At 42.5% G+C, this 20,576-nt stretch overlaps 1 protein-coding gene across 1 annotated transcript in view; it reads right to left on the bottom strand.

Moving 5' to 3' along the window:
* Window positions 1-20,576, bottom strand: part of ARHGAP35 (Rho GTPase activating protein 35) — a 78,907-nt gene that overhangs the window by 15,011 nt on the left and 43,320 nt on the right. Inside the window, exon 3 of the mRNA XM_029619306.1 lies at window positions 7,317-7,449. Within this exon, the coding sequence (XP_029475166.1) occupies window positions 7,317-7,449 (133 nt within the window). The remainder of the gene's footprint in view (window positions 1-7,316; window positions 7,450-20,576) is intronic.

Genomic DNA, 20,576 nt, shown 5'->3' with positions numbered 1-20,576 from the left:
ATTGGTGGTTTGAGTATGAATCTTGTGATTAAAGGGTGCTGCGAAATTGGAACCCCCTTGATAGTGTTATGGAAAGCTGCAATAGCACTGTTGTGGATACGTACCGATGCCGTAGCTAGTCCCGACTGGTAGAGGTGATGTAAGTAGTGCAGAATGTCTGTCACTCCTGACGAGAAGGGGTTACGTTTTTTGTGATGGCACCACTGTATCTGTGCCACTTCCCTTTGTAATTACGTCTGGTAGAAGGTTTCCTAAAAGAAATAAGTATGTCTTCAATGTGAGTTGGAAGGTCAAGATGACTTAATATTTGCCTTTCAATCTCCACGCTGTAAGGTGAAAGGAGTGATGCATTGGGTGGAGTAGAGCTCCCCCTTCCTGCATTAGGAGATCTGAGTCTGTCCCCAGAGGCGTTGGGTCGGCAATGGATAGACGGAGGAGATAGGCATACCGTGGCTGTTGTGGCCATGCTGGAGCTATTAGGATCATATCTGGTACATCCTGCATACACTTCTGAATTGTCCTTGAGATAAGAGGAATGGGAGGGTATTCATAGAGTAGGCCCTCCGTCCATGGAATGAGAAAGGCATCTGGAGCGTATCGAAGTTTGCTGGGATAAATGGGGCAAAAGCGAGGAACTTGTCGATTGTCCTCTGTTGCAAAGAGGTCTATGTTCGGATAGCCCCATTTGTTGAAGAGATCTGTCGCAACCTGCGGATTGAGCATCCACTCGTGTGGATGAAAAAGTCTGCTGAGACGGTCCGCTGTGGTATTGTCCAGGCCTGGTAAGTAGGTAGCTTGTAGAGAGATGTTCATCATCTCCGCCCAATGGAGAATGCGAAGGGCTTCCCAACAGAGAGTCCACGAACCGGACCCACCTTCCTTGTTTATGTAAAACATGGCAACTTGGTTGTCTGTGTAAATCATGAGTCACTTCTCCGCAACGTGATTGGAGAAGGTTTGGAGGGCATTCCAGATTGCCCGTTTGAGTAGATTTATGTGGAGTTTTGATTTCTCGGGGGCCCATAGACCCTGAGTTTTTAAATCAGTCAGATGTGCCACCCCAACCCTTTCTGGAGGCGTCTGTGGTGAGTATCATCTGATAAGGAGGCAGTCTGAAGGGGGGCTCCTGTGGAGAGATTGGAGTGGGAGAAACACCATCGAATATCCTGCTTCATCATTGTGGTAATGCAAACCTTTGTTGATAATGGTTGTCTGTACTGGTTCCACGGCATTTGAGGCCCCATTGTAATTGTTGCATGTGGAGTCTTGTATGAGGAACCACATGAATGGCTGCTGCCATGTGACCCAGCAGCTGTAGGACTTGTTGTGCCGAAGAACTTGCTTGATTGTACATGCATTGTGCTAGATTGGAAAGGGTATGAGACCTGTCCCAAGGCAGGTAGGCTCTGTTGTGAATGGTGTGTATTACTGCTCCAATGAATTGTAGAAGTTGAGTAGGCTGGAGATGTGATTTCTCATAATTACAAATCCCAGCTGGTGAAGACATTGCAGAGTCGTCAACGTGTGAGCCTTGCATGTGATTGAGTCTGAGGCTACAATCAGCCAAACGTCCAGATAAGGAAATATATGAATTGACTGTTGTCTGAGATGGGCTGCCATCACCACTAGACACTTGGTGAATACTCTGGGCGCCGAGGAGAGGCCAAATGGCAGTACCTTGTACTGGTAATGAGTGTTCTGAACTCAAAAACACAGGAAACGCCATGAGGATTGGTGCATGGGAATGTGCGAGTACGCATCCTTCAGGTTGATGGAACACATCCAATCGTTCTATTGAAGAAGGGGGAAGAATGTTTTTGAGAGAGGTCATTTTGAACTTCTCCTTTCGGATGTGTTTGTTGAGGTCCCGAAGATCTAGAATGGGTCGAAAACCTCCTGCCTTCTTTGGAATGAGGAAATATGGGGAGTAAAATCCTTGATCTTTCTGAGGATTCGGCAGTAGTTATATGGATCCGTTCAGAAGGAGTTCGGAGACTTCCGTTTTTAAGGACGGAATCTGGTGTTCGAATCCATGAAGAAGTTGTATGTGAGGTAGAGGGGGTGGGTAATGAAATTTAATTGGTAACCTTCCCTCATTATTTGTAGGACCCATCGATCCAAAGTGATGGATTCCCAAATGTTTTGGAAGTATTGCAGGCGTCCTCCTATCTGTAGCGGTGATGGTGGCTGAACTGACCTCAAAAAGCTGGGGGCTGTTTTTGCTGGGGTGTTGTTCCCTGTCTGGCTGGTCGTTGCTGACGGGGACGTTGCCAAGGAAGCAAAGATTGTGCAGAAGATGACCTCGGTTGTGCGAATGGCTGAGTTCGGAAAGAGGAATAAAGGGCGAAATTGACCTCTTGGGAATGATTTCCTATGATAAGTTGGGTTGTATCTTTTGAAGGTGGAATGGTACTCCGTAGGCGTTGTGAGAGATAATACTGCTAAGTTTTGTTCTTTCAACTTAGAAACAGTCTCTGCAAATTGTTTACCAAAGAGGTTCTGCACTTTGCAGGGAATATCGTCCCATATAGCGCTTGTGCGCAGCCAAGATATGCGATGGGCCGCGATCGCTGCCGAGGAATTTCTTGCAGAAGTTTCAAAATTTTCATAGATGGTACGCAATAAATGTCTTAATCCTTCTTCCATATCAGTAAAGGATTGTGGTAAAGAACCGTCCTCTGCAAGGCAGAGAGGTCGTAATTTCTGTAAGGATTAAAAAAGATATTGTGTTATATAAAATTGATGAGTACTAATTTGAGGATAACATTGCTGAATGGTAAGATTTTCTGCCAAATTGGTTCAAATATCTGTTATCTTTCCCCGGCGGCCTATTAGCGTGAAGTTTTGGTCGCTTTGCTTTTGACATTGCAGATTCCACCACAATTGAATTGTGAGGAAACTGGGCTGAGTTATACGTCGGTGAGTTTCTCATGTGGAATTTCAAATCTGTTTTCCTAGAGGTGGAAGCCGTAGGAAACAGTCTTTCCCACATTTTCTGAAGAACATTCTCTAGAACTGCATGCGGAGGTAAAGCAGTAGGTTCATGGGGCATGTCGAATATCTTCAAAATTCCAAGTGTCCCAGAACGGGGGTCCTCTACCTTCCCGGTTTCTACATTTAGGACTGCTCCTACTTTTTCAATAAATTTTGAATATGTAAGGTCCTCCGGCGGGGAGTAGGGTATCCAGCGGGTCCAAAGGTAGACCCCTTCAAGGAGCTGGGTGATGAGACAGATGTGATTGGAGACTCTGGATTCTAAGGAGGGTCTGGCATAGGGAGTATAGGAACCTGGTCCCCTATAGGAGAGGTTTCCTGAGGCGGATTAGTATCTTGTGGTGGATTAGTATATCTCCTTGTAAGACTTCCAGGTCATCAAAAAAGGTAGACAATGCTTGAGAGATTCAAGACATCACCTTTGATGCCAAAACCCTGCTTGGCCTGACAGGATGTCTTGCTGCGGAAGGTGGACGAGCAGGAGCTGTTGGTAGCAAAACATCTTCAGGAGAGACAACTTTGAATGGTGGCAACATGAGACGATTTGTGTTTCTTAGATAGCAGTTCCTGTAGAATTGAGGAATGAGTCCATTTGGAAACTGATAACATACTCGAATATATAGAACTCGCCCCTGAGGATAAAGAAGGAGAATCAGAGAGACCTCCACATCGACATCTGAGAGGGTTACTCTGGAATGGGAGGAGTGATCGGAATGTACTAAAGCTGACGCCGTCTTTTGCATATGTCTACGGTGATTGTGTGTACTACATGGCTTTGACTGATGCGTGTGATGATGTCTCTTTTCTTTATGCTTTAATGAAGGAGGGGGTGCTGATGGCATAATAGGAGCTCCCTGCGTCGATGGCATCGTGGGAGGCGCCGTATGCATCGCTGATGGTTTGGACGGCACATGCTGCCGTCCAAACCATCCTGCCGTCCAAAAACCATGCTGCATTCCAAAAACCAACCACTGCTTGGTTTTTATATGATGCGTCAATGGCGCCGTAGATGGCGCATGATGCGATGGCGCCGTAGACTGTTCTGCTGGTGTCGTGGACGGGGCATGCGTCGAGTGCTTCGCATGTTGCTTATGCACAGTGTTATCTGACTGTGACAGTGTCGTACGATGCGAAGAGCCGGAGACAGATCCCCGAGATCTGGACGACGCAGTCAATTTTTGTTTTTTGACCGGGGTAACCGAAGTCGACCCAGTTCTTGAAAGTTTGGGCACTGTAGGTGTATGATACCTGGGCCCCGACTGTACCATGTCTTGAGGCTTCTCCCGTGGTCCCAGGGAGGAGGCCCTCTTGTGGTGCATCGCTGATTTCTTCACCCGGCCGGGCGAAGACTGCGTCAACGGGGCTTGGGCCTATGAGCCCGATGCCCTGAGGCGGTTCATCTGTTCCGCTTGCTGTCTGCGCACTCGGGGTCATGATCGGGCCAGAGGCAAATATAACAATAATTATGTCCATCTGTGATAGACATAATGTTCCCACATTGGCAATATTTGAAACCGGAAGGTTTCGGTGCCATGTTTGTGAGAAAAAACGTGAAAAAGACGCGAAAAATACGGTGAGAAAAATATTTTTTACACTGAGAGAAAAAGCCCGCATGCGTTTGGCCCGCGGAAAAAAAGAAACTGAGGGAGAGATGGCTGATTCGCGCAGAAACACACCGTGCAGATGCACAGAGTTCAAGCTCTGTGACTCAATGAGGGAAGTTCCGCCTACGAAGGTCGCGACGTGCTCCCATACAGCATGACTAAATCAGCCTGCTATCGACGGGAAATGTCATTGTCTGGAAGTCATCTTATTACATGTGAAACGCTCCGAGATTCTGTGGTCATCCCCCCAGGCAAAACAAATATTTTTCGCAGGAATCTGTGATAGACTTCAGGTGTCTGTACCAAGGGCACTTATTGAAGTCTCTGGTCTTCTCTTTATGGGACATTGGACAAAAAAAAAACAAAAATAAAAAACTTAGCACAGCAAAATTAAAACTTGATTTTTAGAAAAACCTATTAATACTGCTCAGCACGCTGATGTTCATGCACATGGCAGTTACCAAAAAATGTTGGAAAACTTTAAAATGAACAAAAACTCTCTCGTGAACTTAGAGGTAGTAAGGCGAACCAACAGACCCATGACGAAAAATTTTGCAGAGATATACAACCAACCATTAGAATCCAAGGTAAAGCAAACAGAAGGCACCCCACATGACATCTATTGACAAGAAATGGCATGCACATGCTCAGCACAGCAAGCCAAAATCTTCTAGAAGCTTTGGAGTTATCAGATGACCTCACCCACTCATAAGGACTACACATCCTGCTGCTTCTCAGAACCTTACTGCACAACATAGTAATATAATTAAGTGTACAGGAATACTGCTGTTAATGGAACATAGAAACACGATGGCAGAAAAAGACTGTATGGCTCATCCAGTCTGCTATCCGTCCAATCAATTTAGCATTATAATTCTTATGACTGCCTTAGAGATCCCCTGTAATTATTGCATGCTTTCTTAAATTCAGATACTGTTTTTGTCTCCAACACCACCACTGGGAGGCTGTTCCACACATCCACTACTCTGAGTCTACCCCCTTTTATGACCAATCGATCTAGAGTCTTCTTTCCATTGAAAAAGGTTCACTTCCTGTGCATAGAAACCTTTGAGATATTTGAATGATCATATCTTCCCTATCTCACCTTTCTTCTAGGGTATACATGTTTAGATCTTTAAGTCTACCCCATACTCTTTAGAACAAAGACCACTGATTATTTTAGTAGTCACCTTCTGCACTATCCTGTTAATATCCTTTTGAAGATGTGGTCTCCAGAACTGTAAACAGTATTCCAAGTGAGGTCTCACTAGGGACTTATACAAGGGCAATATCACCTCCCTTTTTCTGCTGGCCTTTGCTCTCTCTATGCAGCCAAGCATCTTTCTGGCTTTTACCAACACTTTATCCACCTGTTTGGCCACCTTAAGATCATCAGATAAAATTACCCCCCAGATCCTGCTCTTCCTTTGTGTTTAGAATTTCACCTTCAATACTGTACCTTTCCCTTGGTCTTTTGCATCTTAAATGCATTACTCTGCATTTTATCTTACCATAGCTGCCAGACCAGTGCAATTACATTGGTTTAACTACCAGCAGAACAGTAGCTTCAAGAAAATATTTCTCACTAGATCACATACTGCAGAGAATAAAGACCATCCCCAGGTATTTCTATCCCATCAAATGTATTATAGCAAAGTGAAATTATTAACTATAATTTTTTCAGCTTGGAAAGGATGGCTGAGAGGGGGATATGATAGAGGTCTACAAAATCACGAAAGAACTTGAACTGGCAAATGTGAAATGGTTATTTACTCTTTCAGATAATAGAAAGCTTAGGGGGTATTCCATGAAGTTAGCAAATAGTACATTAAAACACATCTGAGAAAATTCTTCCATGCAATACACAATTCAGCTCTGGATTTCATTGCCAGAGGATGTGGTTAAGGCATTTGGTGTAAAGAATAATTGGTTCTTACCTGCAAATTTTTATTCCTGTATTACCACAGATCAGACCAGGACAGCTGGGTTTTGCCTCCCCTCCAGCAGATGGAGACAGAAAAAGACTTTGCGGACTCTGTCCTATACCCCTGAGATGCCACCTAATATCTGTCAGTATTTTCTCCAGACACTAGGCTTTGCACCTCCACCATCTGCTGGAGACAGAAAAAATACTGACAGACACTAGGTGGCACCTCAGGGGTATAGGAGAGTCCGCAAAGTCTTTTTCTGTCTCCATCTGCTGGAGGGAGGCAAAACCCAGCTGTCCTGGACTGATCCGGGTACGTACAGGGAACTGGGTTTAAAAAAGGTTTGGATAAGGTCCTGGAGGAGAAGTCTATAAGTTGCTATCAATCAATAAGGAATGGCCACTGCTTGTTACCAGTATTATAACCTTGTGACATTTGGGTACTTGCCAGGTCCTTGTGACTTGGATTGGTCACTGTTGGAAACAGGATACTGGGCTTGATGGACCCTTGGTCTGACCCAGTAATGGCATACCTTATGCTTTGAGTGTGAAACAAAAATTTAGTTAATATTTCCATTAAAATGTACCAGGCTTCCTAAGCAGTACTTGGGGCTTATATTCCCTGTAACAAGGATTTCTTTTCAACTGAGATACACATGAAACAAATAGTATTTCAAAGTAACTCAATTTTACAGCATTTCTAAGGGTATATAGTATTTTCAATATTTGTTACAACAATAAAAGCAGATCTTATGCTTATAACAGGATTCATCAACAGAATCTATACGTACCTGTATTTTCGATGTATTCGATACATTTTTCAATGAAGATGGGAATGGGTTTCTCTGGAGTTACTACGCTGCTCAAAGGCACGCCAAAATAATTACTCTTGGTGATGGATGGACGAGGTTTGGGCTTTGGTCTCTGTCACAATAAAAAAGGACCACAATTAACACATCTGAATGGACTATGCCAAATGCAAAATTGTTTTATTTTCATCTGCTTTTAGTATTACAAATTTGTTTGCAATTCCAAAAAGGAAGAAGTTGTTAAGAGAATGAAGAGATGAGATGAATGATAGGAAACAGCTGTGATTGATAGCAGAAATATACTGTCCTATAGTAATCAGAAAAATAGATATAGCCACCAGTTTCCTTCAGCTGGTATCCAAATGATCACCAAGCTTGTATAACTTCTGTAGAGACAGGTCATCAGTCAAACGGTAGCAGAGAACACAACCAAGTACTAAAATTTAAATCTAGACCTATCACTAATTATAATCATTATGGGCAGAATTAAAGTCATTACTTATTCAGATCCTAGATTTAAAAAAAAAAACCCAAAACATTTTAAACTGGTTTATGACACAGGAGATTCCCATACTTATACAGTATGGAAACAACTTAGGACAGCCACCTTTGGCCCAATGGATTCTCTTTTTAGCTCGTGGCAATAGCTCTAGCTCTTAGTCCCACAAACCATACCCTTAATTTGTATTTAGAGCCAGCCACGATGGTATCTGAAACATTTATATCACCAAATGGAAGAACACCCCCCCCCCCTCCTCATTCCAATATTGCCAAGTATGAATATGACATGATGATCAAGTCCAGAAACTCCTGCTGGTGTATTAAGACTGAGGTCGACAACCTTGGATAAACCAGATTCTTTGTTGGTAGCAGGAAGGGCTGGAGCACTGAATCTTTGGGGAGTATGCCTTCCTATGGTAGATGCTAATTCAGTTGCCTAGCTTCAATCAGATTTTAACTTCTATACCTAACTCCTAGTAATGTTACTATAAGTAGATTGATGGGACTCAATTGCGAGGTTTGAGAAGGTAATGTCCAAAGTTAATATCACCACATCAACCTAATTCTGAATATTAGGTTTTCTGATCAAAAAAGCGAGGCTGCTTACCTGCAACAGGTGTTCTCCTAGGACAGCAGGATGTTAGTCCTCACATGTGGGGTGACATCATTCGATGGAGCCCAGCATGGAAAACGTTTGTCAAATTTTCTAGAAGCTTTGACCAACACACTGAGCATGCCCAGATTGACGCTATCTGCGCGTTCACATGAGGTCCCCCCTTCAGTCTCATAACAGAGAAAAAATACAAGCGGAAAAAATAAAACAAACCCTAAGGATAACCCAACTCTGTGGGGAGGTGGGCAGGATTCCTGAGGACTAACATCCAGCTATCCTAGGAGAACACTTGTTACAGGTAAGCAATTGTGCTTTCTCCTAGGACAAGCAGGATAGTAGTCCACACATATGGGTGAGTACCAAGCTACAGGCTGTCCCCATTAGCAGAAGAGACCAACAGTTACCGAACAAGGTGCCAACGGGCATAACTGCAGGGCTGTTGGTTGGTAGGGGACTGTCTGGCTCCCACCAGGGGCACAAGGCTGGAAGAGTTGGGTTCAGGTCTGGAAGAGATTGCGCAGGACAGATTGACCAAAGGTACTGTCCTGACTCCCATCCTTGTCCAAGCAGTAGTGGGCCACAAATGTGTGAAGAGAACTCCACGTGGTGGCCCAGCAAATTTCAACAATGGGGACTGCTTGCAGATGACCTACCGATGTCACCATGGCCCGCACAGAGTGAGCTTTAACTCTGCCAGCGGAAGGCCAGTCTGCACATAGCAGAAGGCAATGCAATCTGCCAGCCAGTTGGATAAGGTCTGTTTACCCACTGCCACTCCCAGCCTGTTTGTATCAAACAACACGAAGAGCTGAGTGGACTGCCTGTGCAATCTAAATAGAAAGCCAGGGCCCTCTTGCAGTCCAGAGTGTGAAGAGCCTGGGTGGGAATGAGGCCTGGGAAAGAAAGGGGGGTAAAACAATGGACTGATTGAGGTGGAAATCAGACAACCTTAGGCAGAAACTTAGGGTGCGTATGCAAGACCACATGATCGTGAAAGAACCTCATGTACGGCGGGTACCTGACCAAGGCCTGAAGCTCACTGACCCTACGAGCCAAAGTAATCTCCACCAGGAATAACACTTTCCAGGTAAGGAACTTCATTTTGCAGGAGCATAGCAGCTCAAAGAACACGCATGAGCCGCACCAGGACAATGTTGAGTTTCCAGGATGTAACAAGAGGTCAAAGAGGGGGCTTCAGCTGAAGCAGACTCCTTATAAAGCGACCTACTAAAGGCTGTACCAAGATGGGTGTGCCAGCGACGCCTCAATGGTACACACTCACAAGTCCTGCCCTGCACACCAGACAGACTCCATAAACGGCTATCAAGTATGGGCCAGGTGAGGTTTCCAGTGTTGAGTTAAATTAAACCACAGGTTCCACTGCTGATGGTACCCTTTTGTCAATTACTTTTTTACTCTCCCCAGAAGCTAAAGATTTGGATTTCCCAGAAACTGCTGGCAGGTTATGGGAATAGTGCCGCAAGATCATTTATGGTTGGGACAACAACTATTTGATTGCCTTTGAACCTCTGGCTTTTATTCTTGAAAAATGAAAACATCCTTGGCAAATGCTTTTGCCTTGGTTTGCATTGTGCCAACCTAAGAATTTCACCTCTATCCACACAATAAGAATACCTCCAGACGTCCCTCTCTCTCACACTTTTGCTTTGAACATTAATTTTTTTTTCCCAAAAGTAAACACTTCAGACCCCCAAGTCACTCCCATCAAGAGCATTGAGAAGGCGCTGAAAGGCAGGGGGGGCTGGGAAAGACAATAGCTCGCCTCATAGCAGACTGCCAGCTCAATCCCAAGATTCAACTATGAGCTTTTTAACTGCAGCAACTTTAATATATGCAACTGGAGCTGAAATTACTGTAGCTGCCGACACCAGACTTGCCCTCTAATGGATCCTCTTTAAAGGATTTAAAGTGCACTCATTTCAATTATAGGGCCTCCAAAGAGTCACGTATTGTTATTTTTCATCACTACCTCTGCAAGTAGGGAGTGGGGAAATGTGTATGCCTGCTGCCTTCTTAGGCTCCCTTTCTGGAATCACACACTGATCCCTCCATTACTCATGGTCATCATGAGTAGGCACAGAAAACTACCCTCAAATGCTGGAAAGGCAGACATCTGAATATATCATTGCCATCACAGGGATATGCAATTAACCTGAAGTTACCCAGAGTCAAAGTGGCTGGGAGAGCACAGATTGTTTTTGGTTTGATAAGTCCATGCATCCCAGGAGGTCAGCACTTGTTGGTATGATCCATTTTTTGGAATGATCAAAGAAACCATCAATGATTTAATAAGCCATTTCCAGTTTTACTGTACTGGCCCTATGTGCTTAGCACATCCACAGCTTGATCTCTGAGACAAGCATATGCTACTGACAGGATCAACCAGAAAGGAGGGCTTTGGCATAGCTGAGAATGAAATGGGTGCCTGTCACAGAGTAGGTGAAATGACAGTACCATACTCCCCACTCCCTGATGAAAGCTGAAAGAAAAAAAAAAAAGAAGACAGTGGACCCAAAAGCTAGAGGAAATTGCATACCGGGCAACTGGGGCTGACCCTCTCCTCAGCCCAGCTGTTTGGAGAAGGAGCCATTCCCATGGCTGTGCCCAGGCTACTGGGTAAACTGCCAGATGCCATAGCCTTGCTGACAATAGACTCAGGAAGGGCTCTGTTGCCTGCTATAAAGCCCTCTTTAGAGGACCTGAAGGGGAAGGGAAGAACTGCTTCACATAAACACCAGATAAGCCAGCCTACGAAGGCATTCCTTGTTTGGGTCTGAGATGCCAGATCAACTGGTAGGAAAAGGGAAGATGGGTACTTTGCCTGCCTACTCGCTAACCTGCTGGTGATACAAAGAAGAAAAAAAAAGGAAACTAGATTCTACTTCTGCCCCCAAAAATTCCAGGTAAGAGGAAGAGCAAACCCCCACCCCCCTCCCCGACATGGCCAATGGGGGGGGGGGGGGGCCTGGTCTCTTTACGAAACTACCAGGGACTTCCATGGACCCGGACTGTAGCAAAAAATGTGTTCCTCTTTGCCCAGGGAGAGTTTCCTAGGCTGGGCTGCACTTTCAGATCAGTACTGGTGAGGCTTCTACATTCTCAGTCCTGTCCTGAAAAGCTAACAGCTGATAATCTTGGCAACTCCTGGCACAAGTCTGGTGGTTTTGTGTGAATGATAGGGTCTCAATGTCACCCACTCTCAAGAAAACATGCTTACTAGGCACTCTGGTTGGTGGGTAGAATAGGAAATGTTGGGCAAGATTAAGCAATCAGCAACAAAGCATAAATGCTTACCTGTAGATAGTGTTCTCCGTGGTTAGAACGGCCACACAAATGGATGATGTCATTCTACAGCACCATGTTGGAGCATAATCGCAGAAGAAAAAAAACTGGAACATGTGGAGGATTTCCCATGTAAGTGTCATCATTGCCCATTTCAAGCTAGCTTTAATTACATGGGGAGGTGGGAGGGATTGTGTGACTGTTCTGCTATCCACAGAAAAAACCCACAGATAAGCATCTACATTTTCTCCACGGACAAGCAGAACAGTCAGGCACACAACCGGGAACTTTCTAACTTAGGCTTACGATCTGACCTATAATCATTTTTTTCACAACTCAAGGAGATAGAAGGTAAGAACTTTTTATTTAGATAGGTTTTTGTTTTGTTTTAAGAACTGCTTGGCCCAATGCACTGTAGTTGCGTGAATCTTGATCACAACAGTAATGTTTCCTAAAAATGTGTAATGACCATATAGCAACCCTACATATATCCTGATCAAAATGGATTGAAGATGAGCCATTGTTGCAGATGCTCACACTTGGTGATCTTAATCTTTTGTAGAAGATCAACTCTTGCTGCTGAAAAACAATGTAAGATCACTTACAGTTCCATTTTGGCATCATTTGTTTCGAAACCGGAAGGCTTTCTTTGGAACTCTCAAAAAAGAGAAATAGCTGTGAAGATTGTCTAAAGCATTTAGTTCTGTTTGAATAAAATAGTAGAGGTCTCCTACAGTCAATGTACGATCAGCCTAGTGTACAGATGATGAATGAGGTTTTGAAGGGAAAAAACAGTGAACACAATAGATTCAGGTGTTCTTATGTAACTCCTCTGGGTATGAACTTTGGATACATTCTTAAAACCATTATTAAAAATGTAGGTGTAAGTGGCATTGGACACTAAGGCTTAAAGTTCACAGACACTGTAAGCTGAAGAACCTATCAGGAATAAAGTCTTTCATGTTAAGTATTTTAAGGCCACAGTTGCTAAAGGCTCAAACTGAGGCTTCATAGAGATAGTACCACATTTATATCCCATTGAGGTGGTGTAATTTTGATTGGCGATTCCATAGTAAAAATCAACAGAAAAAGGCCAAAGTGGTCTATTTTTTTTTTTTAAGGGTAGTAATTGCAATTCATTGCAGGTTACTACCCATAAATGGAATAATAAGGATAACTATTGCGCCATGCACTTTACCTCACTTAACATAGGATACCCCTTTCTTCATTTCCATCCTTTAGCCACAAGAGATCCTCTGTGTTTATCCCATGCCCTTTTGAATTCTGTTACTTTTCTTGTCTTCACTACCTTTTCCAAGAGGGCACATTCCTTGCATCCACCATCCTTTCTGTGAAGAATTATTTCTTGACGTTGTTCTTGAGTCTACCCCTCAGTTTCATATCATGATCCCTAGCCCTACAGCTTTCTTTTCACGCCAAAAGGCTTGATTACCCTTTTATAAACTGAGACACTAGTAGGTACTGAAAACAGGCAAACTTTCTGAATGGTGATGCTAAAGCAAGTTTGCTTATCATATTTTCCATTGATAGTAGGATGAATTAGCCATGACTAGTGACATCATCAGGCAGCACTGAACAAAACTGTCTCTCTAAGCTAGTAGAGCTTTGAGCTCTACTGAACATGTGTGGGAGTTCCCACACAGGCACTGCCTCAGTCTCCTGCGTCTAGGTTCACTAAAGCCACTTTCTGGAAAGTCAGCCCCAGCATTAGACTGCTGGCGTTCTCAGATACAGGATGTAGCTGACATAGAAGAGTTAAGGTATAACATTAAAGGTAAAAATGCTAAATATAATGTATTTGGGGCCCATATTATGCATGTTTGGGTGTAACTTAACTGTTTACCTGGAATGACATCTTTTCTTCTTTACTAGTTGGATACCTTGGGAACTGTCCTAGTATAAGGCTCTTATTGAATTGTAATTCACTACCTTAATTTTTGTACCTAGCACTGAAAACGTTCTTGTTGGTCTTACTGTAGTATGTCTGAAAATTGTTAGAGTTGTTATAAAAAAAAATAAAAAAATAGTCTCCTCAGTCTGTTTCAGAGCTAGTAGAAAAGGATGCTCTTTTCTGTACATAGCAGGGCTGAATTAGCCATGATCTCCGAGGAGTCTCAAGCTGAGGGTTGCAGCGTAGTAGTTACTGGTAAGCAATCCAAACTCCACCATGGAAAGCAGACTATTTATGCATCAAGTGGTGCAAGACTGCCAATCCTACTACACTGCCCGTGGAAGCCAAGGCATCTAGGCAGTAGTGAGAAGGGGCGCAGGCTAATAAGAAGTGGAGATGAGCGGTATACAGTTAGGTAAACACTTCTCTTCTATGGAGTAGTGAGAAGGGAACATATACACCAATGACCAGGTAACTGCTTTAAATATATGTCCTCTATGGGAACCTTTCTGAGGTGAATAATGGAGGAAGCTGTTGCATGCACCTGGTAAGCTCTGACTGTATTAGTGAGACTGAGTTCAGCTGCCACATAGCAGTGTCGAATATAACTAGTAATTGAGCTGGATAATGTTCTTTTGGCTACAGCTATCCTGTTGGGATCATATGAAATGAACTGTTGCAATGTTTTCCTGTGGAATTAAGTACAATGTTGTAGTATGCCAAAGTTCTTTTGCAATTCAACGTATACAATGTCTTTTCATCCTCATGAGCATGAGGCTTTGGAAAGAAACAGCAACCAATTTTGATAAGAATTTGGGATGTGTTCCAAGTACCACTTTATCATGGAAGAATTGCATGTAAGGTGGGTAATGGACTAGCACTTGCAATTCACTGACTCTTCTAGTAAAGGTGGGCTGGGGGCAAGATTTCAGCTCTATATACCAAAAAGGGAGCTGCGCATGGTGAATAAATGTTTTTTGTTAATCGCATCTGTGAAATTGGTTCATTTAAGTGGGTTTTGTGCGAGGCATATATCAGTAGACGGTCCGACAGCCTGGAATGCACTGCCAGATGAGTTGCTTGTAATGGGAGATCATAAATTATTTAAGAAAGCATTAGAAACCTGGCTTTTTTAGGAGCATTTCAGGAATAGGAGCATCAGGAATGTATTTTAAGCAGTGATTATGGGAATGGAAGAAAAGAGTGGAGAGTAAAATTTTATGTTTAAAGATCTTTGATCTGTTTTATTATGCGAGAGGATGTTAAGGTAATTGGTTATGTTTCTTATGAATGTTTGTTTTATAATTGATATTTTGAATGTAATATGTAAACCGTTTCGATTTTGATAAAACTGTATAAAAATATAAATAAATAAAAGTGACTGCACTTTTATTTCAGAGATGCAGTCTCCAAGGGCTCAAACGGAGCCTGCATTAAATAAGTGAGAACCATGATAATGTCTCAAGGCACCAGTGGTTTCTAAACTGAAGGATGCAGGTGCAGTAATCCTTACATGAATCTTGAGACCAGCAGATGCATGAAGATAGGTACTCCATTTTCTGCAGAATAAGCTGCAATAGCGCTGAGATGCACTCGCACTGACATCCAGATTGGGAAAGATGGTTAAGGTAAGACAGGAGATGTCTTGGCTCTCAGTTGAATGAATAATATGAAGTAAAGAATATTACAATAAAGATAAGCATTGTGTCCAAATTCAATCCAAGAACAGAACTTCAATTTTCAAACAACTTATTCCAAAGTTTTAATAAAGCAAATAAACAGTCCCAACACAGGCCCATGTTTTGCTGTAGCTGCATCAAAAAGGAAACACTGCTCTACAAAGAAATAGCTCATTTAGAAGGACAACCATGGAAAGGCAAAACAGCAAATATAAAAGCACAAAACAGACTTGCAAAACAGATAAGCTTACCAAGGATGACCTAGCAAGTAAATTAGGGGCTGTCAGAGTTGACTAGCAGCATCATTATGTCAGAAGGACTCAGGTATTTAAAACACTAGAAAATGGCACCAAAAGGTAATGTGACAGAGACAGCCAATAAAAATGATCCTATAAAGAATGGAAAAATGCAGATAAATAATAACAGATAACCCAAAGGTGATCAACAATGTTGAATGAAATACTAAACATGAAAAGCATATTATATGTAATTTAACGATCACCTTGACATAAGTAAATTTAAAAAAAACACAATGGGAAGCAAACAAGACCAATAGGTTAAGTCAGAGGAGATGTGATGAAAAAAAAAGTCCTCTGCATGAAGACATGTGCAGAGTTCAACTGCAAAAAAAAAAAAAAAAAAAAAGCACAAGTCTGATTCCAAATGGCATGCATCTCTGGCATGAGGGTTATCTTGCTATGAAGTGATTGCAGTAGTTTGTTCCACAGAGTTCTTAATCCCCACTGTAGTCGATACATAAGCAAGAGTGTTAACAGGGCTATGTGAATAGCTGTAGGTTTGTACATGTTTTAGTAGTACATTGGTGACTTTGTAAAGAACTATTCTGTTTGAAGGAAGGAATGCATGAATTTGTATGGTATCTATAATGTCTCCAATTAAGTGAATTCATAGAGTAGATTTCAGAATTGATTTTTCAAAATTTACTATAAGTCGAAGAGATGGAAGAAGGGCTATTGATAACTGGAGATGCGACTGGAAGGACTATCTTGATGGGTTTACCAGGAGCCAGTCTTCCAGATAAGGGAATACACAAATCCCTTGATGGCGCACGTGAGCTACTACCGCTGCAATGCATTTCGTGAACACTCGTGGGACAGATAAAAGTCCAAATGGAAAAACTTGGTATTTATATTGGTGTCCACTTTGAAGCACAGAAAACACCTCCAAGAAGTGTGAATTGGAATGTGTGCATAAGCATCTTTGAGGTCCAGGGAGCACATCCAATTGTCCTGTAGAATGGACAGGATAGTGCTCAGTAAGGTCATTTTGAATTTCTCTTGGCAGAGATACTGATTGAGATTTTGAAGATCTAGGATGGGCCGAAGTGCTCCAGTCTTCTTTGGAATTAACTAGTATTGGAAGTAAAATCCCTGGTTGCGAAGGGAAGAAGGTACTTCTTGAATTGCATTAATTTGCAAGAGTTATTGTACCTTGTGCTGTAAAAGTAGGAGGTGCACAGAGTCAGAAGGTGGTACAGCAGTGTATGGGGTTACCAGTTGGCGTAAGAAGTTGAGGCAGAAGCAGTGCTATATTATATTTAAGACCCACTGATCCCTGGATATCTGATTCCAGACTGTTGGAAATAGCTGGATTCTGCACTCCAACTGATTGTTCAATACTAGACTCTGATGGATCAAAACCTTTGAGTCAGTTTTGATGGTTGTTGCTGTTGTAGCTTTTGTTGGTGACATTATCTGGGAGATCCTCTTGTTTGAGCAGGCTGAAACTGCTGACTTTGCTGCTGCAAGGGAGGTAGTTGATATTGTTGGCAAGATTTGTGTGAACTTCTTTGGTAAGGCCATTTATAAGAGAGGAAAGGTCTCCTGCTGGAAGGATGCAGATCTGCTGATGTGGACACTGATTGAACTGCCACATTTTGCTCTTTAATTTGGGAACAAGTTTCTCAGTTTTTCCACAAAGAGATTGTTGCCCAGAGGTGGTAAGTCAGCTAATTTTTCGTGGTCATCTTCTCTATTGCTACTGGCCCAGAGCAAAGTGCTCCAACTGATGCAGAAGTCTGCACTGTTGTATCAAAGAATTCATATACTGAATGCAGATGATGTTGGATAGCTTCCTCTAAATCAAAGTGGTGTAGAAGAAATTTGTTCACCTTTTTCCAAGTGAATAGTTTTAAATTTTGAACACATTCATAAATATAATTGAACCATATAGAATTGGTGGCGTGTCAGTCTTGCTATAAGCATCATGCCATGGCAAACCTTCCTGCTGAAATCGTCGAGAAGATACAATGATCTTTATCTGGAGGAGTGTGGGAATGAAGACTTTTTTCGCCTTCTTCATGGCAGACTACCACCACAGAATGGTGTGGGAGTTATACCATTCTATACCTTGGAGATTTCTTTATCCTGAATTTAAGGTGTAGTTTACAGGCAGCTGTAATAACTGCGTAAGGGTTTCATACAATTTCATGAGGACTATATCCACTACTGTGTGCGTTGGTAAGGCAGAAGGTTCTGGTAGAATATCTAGGATTTTTAATATTCCCATGATCTCTGCTCTAGGTCCTTACATACTACTACGTTGAGTGCTGTGCCCATTTTGTCCACAAATCTGGAGTATGTTAAATCCTCTGGTGGAGACATGTGGTCTGGCGGCCCTGGAAGCGGATTGAAAGGGATGCCCATGGAGGACTCACCTGGGAAATGATTACTGGACCAGGAAGACTGAGGTGAGCAAGGACAGCTCACGACCTTCAAAGGAACTGAAGTAGAAAGAAATCATTCACTGGAGGTAGATCTCTTATACCACAAAGAAGATGAGGTAAGTAATGGCAAGGCACCTGGCATTACTTTTTGAGGTGAAGAAATCTCATACTATGTCACTTATTTGTTCCATGGCCTGCTGAGACCCCCTGTCAGTGGGGGAGGGGGGGTGTCTTCTGAGATGAAAACAAATTCATGCCCCATAGTTGTATGAAGGTTGTATGGTAATAAAAGGATGGAGCAAATAGGGTGTGGAGACTAGGCAGAGGCCCTGTGTCAGGAGCTGGGAGAAAAACAAAGCCCTAGTGATGGCGGGAGGGGTTGTGGTGGAAGATGTGGTCTTGTCTCTGCTAGAGAAGCACCTTATGCTATATATAGATGAGAAAGTAGAGCAGCTTTTAAGAATTTGAATTCCTTTACCATGTGCATATTGTTCCTCAGGGAAGATTTGTAGTAGTTGGAAATACTGGTCTCCCTCTTTGGATTTTTTAACATCATAAAGTGAGGTGAAGAGGTCCACTTTCCCTGAGTATAAGTTGTCTCGGGATAAGCACACCGAACCTTGTTGGAACATATCTGAGGTTAGAATCCTCTGGACTGGTGGAAGATGAAAACTGAGTCCTTGTCAACGTTTTAATGTAACTGTCCACCATTCTAGAGACTGAGTAGATCAATTGGTTATTGGAATTCTGCAAGACAAGGGATGTACATGATTCCAATGAAACTTGAGATGCCATCGAGCATGCTAGAAGCGTTACATGAATGGGGGATGCCATGTTGCCCAACATTCTCATAAATGACTTGGCTATGACCCAAAGATTACAGGAAAGTGCTCGAACTAGGTCTAATTTCTTTGCCCTGTATTCTAGTAGAAACTATTTTCCCTCTCAAGTATTTATTTGAACATTTATATCTGCATTATCTAATATTCTAAGCGGCTCACAATAATGTCCATAATTTAAAAGAATACAAAGCAGTCAAAATAAAAACATAAAAAACATAAGGTCCATATTCAAAGCCATTTAGACAGATAACTTATCCAGCTGAATTATAGCCAATTATTCATTCTTATCTATGTAAGTAGTTATCCAGCTACATTTTAGTTAGAAAAAAAGGGGCATTCTTGGGGAATTCCAGGGAGGGGTTGAGTTATTCGATTAACTTAGCTAAATATTGGGTATATCCACTAGATAAGTCAGATAAAGCTTTTAGAGTTACTTCAGAACAGGCCAGATAACCTGCCACTTAAAATATTTGGTTAAGTGGTGATCCTACTAAGGAAAAAAATAAAATCAAAACTGTGGGGCTACAGGTCCTAACCAGCCCCCCCCCCATTGCTAGGTCCGTAGGCTCCTACCTGCCTCCAAAGCTCCCTGCATCCAATTAGGAAGAAACTATAGAGGCTCAGGTCCCACTTGCTCCCAGGTCCCATTTGTTTTCCATAAATTTGTTTCTCATGACCCCCATATCCTTCCCCTCACACTCTTTGTACCTGATATTTATGTCTATCTTCAGCCTAGATCACAGTAGTTTGACCAGAGTTATTGTCACTTCTTCAAAGATTATCTAGACAGCAGTGGGATGTGAAGGTGTACATGGATGGCCATGTTGCAGCTTTGCCGGACATCTTCAATAGAGATGATTCTGAGATGAATGGAAGTAGCCATGGCTGTCACTTGATAAGCCTTGAATGTAATCTGATAGCCAGCAAGTATATGCCAATGTACAATGCAGTCCACTAGCCAATTTGACAAAATGCATTTAGAAACTGATACTCATATTGGTATCACAGGAGACAGCTGAGATGCTTGTTGATGGAGTTGAGCTCTTTGCAAGTAGTAAGCTATGACTCTCAAAGTCCAGTGAACATGGTTTTGGAAAAAACAGTCAAGACAATGGCTTGACTGATGTGGAAAGCAGGGATGACTTTCAGTAGAAACTCTGGTTGAGTACGCAACACCAGCCTGATGTGAAAAAAACTGCAGTTAAGGCAAACATGAGACTAGGGCTTGCAACTCGCCAACTCTTCTTGCTGAAGTGATTGCTACCAAGAATACAATTTTCCATCTTCACTAGAACAGAGTCCAAAGGCTCAAATGGGGTTTCATCAACTGTGCAAGGATAACATTGAGATCTCATGGCACCGCAGACTTCAAGACTGGGGGTTTGGTATGCCATAACTCCTTCATGAACTTAGAAGTTCAGAATGAATAGAGAGCAGCACCTCTGCCCATGTGCAAGTGGTAAGCCACAATGGCATTTAAGTCCAGCTTCACAGAAGAAATGCAAAGTCCTGATAATGACAGGAAGAAAAGGTATCTTTTTTCCTTATCTTTTCTTGAACCAGCAAGACTAGTGTGTAACAATAAAACTCAACATTCCAAAATATGGTATCAAAGCAGTACTAACATGTATGTGGTTCAGTGTTTTTGTGCGTTGAGTGAAGACATTTCTAATTTGTTTGAAATGTGCTGCTTGCTAACTTCATGG

Source organism: Rhinatrema bivittatum, chromosome 11 (assembly GCF_901001135.1).
Source record: "Rhinatrema bivittatum chromosome 11, aRhiBiv1.1, whole genome shotgun sequence".
NCBI lineage: Eukaryota > Metazoa > Chordata > Amphibia > Gymnophiona > Rhinatrematidae > Rhinatrema > Rhinatrema bivittatum.
The sequence above is the reverse complement of the archived record's forward strand: the minus strand, read 5'-3'. Positions and strand labels throughout refer to the sequence as shown.